Here is a 7,502-nt window from a genome sequence, read left to right as displayed (position 1 = left end):
AAGCTCCCTCTAATCCGAGGAATGTGGTAAGAAAGGTTCAACCTCATTGAAAGTGATATCCATGGAAGAGTAGAATTTTCCGGTGGTAGGAGAATAACATTTGTATCGTTTATGATTAGGAGAGAACCGCATAAAGATACAGTTGAGAACTTGAAGGACGTGGGAATTGGGGTAAAACTCGAGGAGGGTCTGAACTGGTGTTCGGAAGTTTAGGACACAAAAAGGATCAAAATTGATGAGGTAAGTGGCTTGTAAGATGGCGTTACCCCGGAAATGATGAGGGACATTACGAGTGAATAACATCGGACAGACAACATTTAGGAGATGACGATTTTTTCGTTATGGTATTTTGTTGAGGGGTGTCAATGCAAGAGCTTTGATGAACAATCTCTTCAGCGATTAGGTAATCGCTCAAGATAGAGTTAAAGAAATCTCTTGCCCGATCAGTGTGTAGGATTTGAATATTGGTTGAGAATTGTGTTCGGATCATAGCGTGGAAGGTTTTAAAAATAGTGGAAGCCTTATACTTTTCTTTCATGAGAAACAACCAAGACAGACGAATATGATCATCCACAAAGAATAAGAACCAACACGCACGTACCCATTATGTTTTTCACACGTGAACGACTCCAAATATCGCTATGAATAAGGGCAAAAGGTTTGGATGATGTATATGATTGTGGTTCGAAAGTGTTACTAGAATATTTCAACAGTTCACAAACATCATAATGAGGAAAACAATAACCTTTATTATTGGATAAAAACGGAAATAATTTTTGAAGGTACAAAATTCGGATGTCCTAAGCGAAGGACCCGACCACGGACATCATCGAGACTGCTATATAAATCCATTAAAAAAAAATTAAACATGTGTTTCTTTTTAGCAATGGATCGGTATAGTTTCTCATCAGTGGTGAATCCAGGCATGTTCCTCGATCAAATCAATTTTCTGCCGATGGCGGGTAAGGGTAGAAAACTAGTTAGTGACCGTGAATTTATCAACCATAACATGACCAAATTGTTCTCAGCCTTCGATGTTTTGAATTTGGCAATGCCGGAATCAGGGCAGGTCACCATGCTCGTAAGGAAGTCTTCTTTGTTACGACTGCAGATGAACATCATTACAGATTACGACCAAGGCAGAAAATTACGGCCATTTAGCTTATGTAATGTGATGGAAAGAGGACGCACATCGCCCAAGCTTGGGGTCGTGGTCACCAGAGAGGAGGTGTTGTCGGAAGAGGAGGCCATGCCGTACTTTGTCATTGGTCGAACCCGACTTCTGATACCATGTAATTATATATAATAGAATATATGCTGAAGAAGATGAATTCTTATTTCTTAATGAACTGAGAAGTACAAGATATATTTTTACAAATCAAATAAGTGGATAACAACTTAGTCTAATCAATCCTAAGTTTAAAATATTTAAGTAGATGAATGTTTTTCTACTAATTCAAATGCCCATCCTTATCTAATTTTCGGATATTCAACACCTGGCAATGAGTTCTTTGCTTCTGCTGAAAAAGTCGATGAGGATTGGGTCCGTCTCAAAGATACTTGCCACTTTTGGGATTGAGTAAGGAAATGTAGTTCACAATGGTACATGCGCTACAGTGTCAGATCTTGAATATGATCTGCAGATGCAAATTCTTGATCCTAAACACTGAATATCTGTCTATTTCTTGTTAGAGGCTATTGATGCATTTAAAGACGAAAGAAACATTTATCATATTCACTAAATATCAAATGAAGTCTTAAATATCTAGCTCTTTGGCTACAAAAAACAATGTAAAATGAGTAATTGAATCAAAAACTGCTTTCTTTTTCCTTTCACGAACATATTTATGAATTTGAATATCTATAATTGTTGGATAACACAACAATGCTACACGAGTTTTGAACCTGATCTATTGTGGGTCTTTGTGGGCTCATAACAGTTGGTGGTCCTGAGATCTGTCTTTCAAGACGTGAACACCGTGAACATCGATTTAATGGTGATGAATGCTCTGTCGATGCATGAACTGCTGACCGCTTTGGTGAAGAAGAACTCATTTTGAGGTCCCTTGCTGGGGAAGATGGAGAATGACTTGGAATTGTTTTGAACTGTCTTGCTGGTGAGGAAGATGGAGAGTAACTCGTATTTGTTTTGAACTGTCTTGCTGGTGAGGACGATGTAGAGTTAGCAGGAAGAATTTTTGAGAGTCTTGCTGGTGAGGAAGACGCAAAGTAACTTGGATTTGTTTTCTTAATTCTTGTTGGTGAAGATCTTGGTGAGTCACTTTTCGATGTTCCTGTTAGACAAATGTATTACATACTCTTCAGGTCATAACAAAGAAAATTATTTCATACCCCTAAGCTAAACAGGTTATAAAAAAGGGAGAAAGAAAAACTAACCTGGAAGCTGTTTGGTCTCTGTCTCTCTAAGTTTCCTGATATGTAGCGCTTTCTTCTCTGAGTTTTTTGAATTTCCATCTTTCTGAATACTTTTAGTTTTTGATTCACCTCTCGCACCTGAAGTTTCAGCAGAAACAGAAACCATATTCTGATTAAATTCTGTGCGTTGCAGTGTTTTCTTCTCAGGAATCTCAACTAATTTTTGATATCCTGTGGCCCGTGAAGTCATTTTCATCTCTGAAGACTCGCAGGTAACTGTTTTGTGATCAAGTACAGTTTTTGACACCAATATTTTTTCCATGTCTTCAGTGGTTTCTAGATTCTGATCAGTCGCTTTGGTTATTGCAGATTTCTTATTTTCTTGAGGCCTGGGACTGGCTGACTTACTCTCTGCTGATTTTGATAAAATTACTTTGTCTGGAATCTCCAAGTTAAGTTTGTGACAGGTTAAAATTTTATTCTCAGTTTTGTTCTCCATGGCCTGGATTTTATCCTCCCTTTGATCAACCCTTATATCAGGAGTTGCCACGGCCAGCTGCCTTTGATCAGCTACGGTAAAAGAAAATTTCTTTCCTGGACTTTCAGAGTTAAACGACCTTTGGTCTATTGAAAGAAGTTTCCGATGGGGTATCTCAGAAATAACTGATCTCAGATCCACCATGGTTGAATATTTCCTGTCAATGATTTCTGAACAAACTGACCTTCTATCACTTGGTGCAAGGAATAGATCATCAATGGCTGCCAAATGCTCATGGTCACCCAGTGATGCTGCACGGTGAACTGCTAATCCGTCGATAGTTAAGTCCCAGTTCTTAACACAGATTTTTTCCTTTTCAACCAGTTTATAAGCAAACAGCTGAAAAGGGATTTGTGAGACGGGTTCTGCTACGTCAGGGAACTTCTTCAAGAATCCAGTCTCCATGTCGCAATAATCTACGAGTGGCGGTGGGGAATCTGGATGACCATGGTCAGGATTTATAACAAGGATTTTCTTGATGTAACGTAGTATCCTAGTTATGGATGAGAAAGTAGGACGAAGATTTGGATTCGTTTGCCAGCATTTTTTGGTTAGATTTGTTAGGTATTTTGGTGAAGTATACGAGAAAAGCGGCCTCTCCCCTGCTCGTATATTTCGAGCCATTGTTTCCCCTTGAAGATGGCCATCTGAAAACGGGACTTTCCCAGTTAAAAGCTCAAAACAGAGCATCCCAAAACTGTAGACATCAGCTTTCTCAGAATATTTTGCAGTACATTTGCCACCAAGGTGCTGCTCTTGCTCTGCCAACACCTCCGGGGACAACCAAATATGAAGATCAACTCCAGTCGGTTTTGCACTTCGGGAAGCATAGTTCTTGCTGGACAACAAGCCAAAACCTGTCACTTTTGCTTTGAAAAAACCATCTATGGAAGCATTTCTTGATTTGAGGAAGACATTTGATGGATTCAATTCTCCATGATAGATCTTCTTCGAGTGCAGGTATTCCATTCCTCTTGAAATCTGTAGCATAATATCTACGGCAACTGGTATAGAGAATGGATTGTGCTTCTTTTGACTAGAATTCTCCTTTATGTAGGTACTAAGATTTTTGTTCATAAGCTCCATAACAAGAAACCCCTCTTTTCTTTCCTCGTCATGAAAGCCACAAAGGTACTGCAACACATTGGGATGAGATACCGAAAGAACAAAAGAAATCTCAGCACTTAATGGCTCAAGGTCTCCATAAAAGTTCCTCAAAGCAAAATTCTCACCCAACCAATGAATCTCCTTATAATTCCCTCCTCCTAATCCCAAACGACGCTTCACAAAATAGTCATTTGATCCTACCAAAACTTGACTAGGCAAGAGCTTCACCCTCGTGTTTTCTGTTGAATTCATCTTCTGAAGCAAAAATTCTGCTAGTTTTACCAAATTCCCCTCTACAACTTTCTTCGCTCCAATCTTTTGGAGAAGCAACCATCTATCTTCCCTCCACACCATATCTAACCGATCACAAATTTCTCGAGGCACTAAGTATTGTTTCCCGAACATCCACTGGAACATCTTCGGGTCATCACACTCTTGATCATACTTTTTCAAAAGGGCGAGTCTCCTTTTCTGCATGTCTTCTTCATCCACCCCCGAAATCTCAGCAGCCGTCTCAATAGCCTCAATAACCACAGGGAAGCAAGACAACAAGTTGTGAATGTGTAACTCTACACAATCCCTATTCATATGAAGACTAATAACTTTACCCCACCAATCTTTAATCTCTAAACAATGTCTTATATAGAGATCAGCTTCTTTAAATATTCTGTGAAGCTCTTTCATTGGAGGCTCAAGTGTTTTCCACTTGTTATGCCTATCTTCAAGCCTTAAATTCTGCCTGATTTCATCTGAAATCGTTTTGAATGCCAAATATAGCATATCGTAAAGCAAACAACACTGTCTTTGGTTGATCGGGATTTCATGTTTTAATACCATCAAGGCATTCAAACCACCTAAAACTTCCCCAACCTGCCTAAATTGATCCATCCCAGCTTTCACAACCTTGTTCGATCCAGGAAAGCCTCACCTGCTGTCCGATTGAAATTTCACAAACATTAATCGCTAACTGCAAACGACAAAGAATGTGTACAGAATCGATTGAAAAGGGTTCTTATCAAAATTTAATTTTTGAATTTTGTCATAAGATTAAATGACCTCATAATGTACCTTCCGGGGAAAGAGTTTTAGATTTTCACCACATAAACTTCATGGCGGAAACACCGGGAAACCAGACGGTTGCCTCCTTTCCCTCTTTCTGTTAAATGAAAACCTTTTAAAAATTTTATGCATGAGTTTTCGAAAAACAGAATTACAAATTCCCAGAAAACTATGATAAATTTTCCCTTAAAAATAGAGACGCTAAAATTGATAAAACTGGGAGTTTATGACAAAAATGAATTCTTGAAATTTTATGACAAGCTTGGATGAAATGCAAAATCACACGAGAGATGAAAGGTTCGTGATACGCAAATATTGTCCATGCAATAAAATTTCATGCACAACACAATGCAGAAATGGAGGAATGAGAAATATGAATTCGTACGTACCTGCTGTTCAATTCTCTCTTGAACCTCCTACGGATTTTACACAGGGAAAATGCCGAATTTTCAAAGAGTTACATGATTCCTAAGGAAGTTCAACAGAACCCCATTTGAAACCACCACGGATAATAAAATTATCCCTGATTCCTGAAATTGGTTCTATATCAACACGAGAATTACCAAAATAACTGGAAAAAGGAATAACATCCCCAAATTTTGTTTTGAACAACGTAGACCAAAATCCGGAGACTATCGTCTTGTCTGTTAAAATCCTGAAACCCCGTTAACCCATTTGAAACGGAGAGTCGAAATTTAGCATTCGAAATTAGTTTCGTTTTCTTGTCTGTATTTTGTTGACCACCTGAATAGCTTTGGCTGCTACTAGAATTTCCAAGCCATTGAAATCTCCGTGTCTTTTGTGGTCTTCTTTTTAAATAATATAATATAATTTTCTCGCGACTTCCATCCATTGGCTTTTTTCTTCTTTGTACAATTTCCATTTATGGATATATGATATTAAAAATAAATAATAGAGATATATTGTGTTTTTCGATACACAAATTGTTTTTCTGATTTTTAGACTACATAACCTAATTAATTAGATGATTATTATATATCGAATCTAAAATCTAAAAGGCCTAAAAATTTATATGTTATCCGAAATGTAGAAAATTAAAGAGCTTGAACTATAAACAAAAAAACAACTAGAGATTTATTAAGGGATGCTCTGGTTGACAAAGTAGATGATTATTTAATTAATATTCGGAAGTTTGATTCTCTCTATCAAACACTTTTTCGGGTGAGCTCTCGTACATAGTTTGTCAGTGCGGTTTACTTGATTAGGGTTATTTGTAAACTCTTGCGTTAGCCTAAAAATTTATCCAATATACATTGAAGAGTTATGAAAAACGACAAAAATTATAGCATTTATGAAATCGAAGATATTTTGCATGCTAGAAATCTTTTACTATTTATTAAGAAATAACCAAAAATGAAATCATGGTTGGTATTTTTTCAACTTTATTATTTCAAATTTGAGTTGAGTTTATTTGTCTTTTTTATTTTATTATTTCAAATTATAATGTAGTCCTTCGTTAGTTTTTGTAATTATAGTATGACCTAATTTAAATTTAATAATCTCAAATTTCATAATGAATTTTAATTACATTTTACTAGTATAAGCACGGGCGATGATGATATACTAGTATATATATATAAATAGGACGAAATGAAATGAATAGACGGTCTTGAAATAATTAATTAATAAATAATCCATCGAGAACGGGTCTAATAATGAACAACTAGTAAACGTGGAAACTATACAAGGGGGAAGAATGTAGACATAATTAATTTATTGAGGTAGGAATTCAAAGTTGTATTTACTGTGACAATTTTGGCCTTATGAATCGTTGAACCATTCTTTTTTATTTGTTTTTGTTATTTAACTTATACTTTTTATACATGTGACAGAAAATAAAAAAAAAATGAAGAACTTAATTGAATTTTTAATTGATGTGGCGTCCATTTGGAAAGAATGCAAAAATAAAATTTTAGCCGGTTTATCATAATATGAAAAAAAAATTGTGCACTTGCATATGAAACTATATATTAATTAACGATGATCATAATATAAATTATTTTCATAAAATAAGACAAGTAGTACGTATGACCTCTTCCAGCGTACATAAATAATGGTGCTATGCTCCAAATTATATATATATATATATAATATATATACACACACACATAAATATATGCAAATAAAATTATTATATAGTCAATAAAATAATTTTGAAATTTTTTATATTAGAAACTCATTCTACAATTTCCCCGAATATATATTATGCTTATTCAGAATTTCATTGTATTCATTCCCAAAATGCCTTCCGACGACAACTTTGTTTAAGAATACTTGTTAATTATTTTATGGTAAATTTTTTAATAGTTTTGTATAAATTAACTTGATTTTTTTTTATTGTCATGATACCTGCCCACTACCTCTGGCTCATCTCTAGCCCAAATGGAAGACAAGCCCATCA

General features: G+C 35.8%; 1 protein-coding gene across 4 annotated transcripts; it reads right to left on the bottom strand.

Moving 5' to 3' along the window:
* Nucleotides 1–1,424: 1,424 nt before the first annotated feature.
* On the bottom strand, nucleotides 1,425–5,857 carry LOC142542915 (uncharacterized). Of its 4 annotated transcripts, XM_075649814.1 has the most exons (4): nucleotides 5,470–5,857; nucleotides 5,090–5,177; nucleotides 2,398–4,988; nucleotides 1,426–2,294 (listed from the first exon to the last, which is right to left on the bottom strand). In XM_075649814.1, the coding sequence occupies exons 3-4, from the start codon at nucleotides 4,907–4,909 to the stop codon at nucleotides 1,846–1,848; spliced, it is 2,961 nt and encodes a 986-aa protein (XP_075505929.1). In that variant the 5' UTR covers nucleotides 4,910–4,988; nucleotides 5,090–5,177; nucleotides 5,470–5,857; the 3' UTR covers nucleotides 1,426–1,845. The 4 variants fall into 4 exon arrangements, with proteins under 4 accessions (XP_075505932.1, XP_075505933.1, XP_075505929.1 ...); XM_075649817.1 differs by lacking the exon at nucleotides 5,090–5,177 and having other exon boundaries at nucleotides 1,425–2,294; nucleotides 2,398–4,952; XM_075649818.1 differs by lacking the exon at nucleotides 5,090–5,177 and having other exon boundaries at nucleotides 1,425–2,294; nucleotides 2,398–4,949.
* Nucleotides 5,858–7,502: the final 1,645 nt, after the last annotated feature.

The sequence above is a fragment of the Primulina tabacum genome, chromosome 4 (genome assembly GCF_025594145.1).
Source record: "Primulina tabacum isolate GXHZ01 chromosome 4, ASM2559414v2, whole genome shotgun sequence".
Classification (NCBI taxonomy): Eukaryota; Viridiplantae; Streptophyta; class Magnoliopsida; order Lamiales; family Gesneriaceae; genus Primulina; species Primulina tabacum.
The sequence above is the reverse complement of the archived record's forward strand: the minus strand, read 5'-3'. Positions and strand labels throughout refer to the sequence as shown.

Bases quoted from the DNA above. Each gene is read 5' to 3' on its own strand.
- LOC142542915 (XM_075649817.1), bottom strand. From the start codon at position 4,909: ATGGATCAATTTAGGCAGGTTGGGGAAGTTTTAGGTGGTTTGAATGCC. The intron at 2,295-2,397 runs GTTAGTTTTTCT...TTTGTCTAACAG, and splicing joins AGAGACCAAACAGCTTCCAG to GAACATCGAAAAGTGACTCA.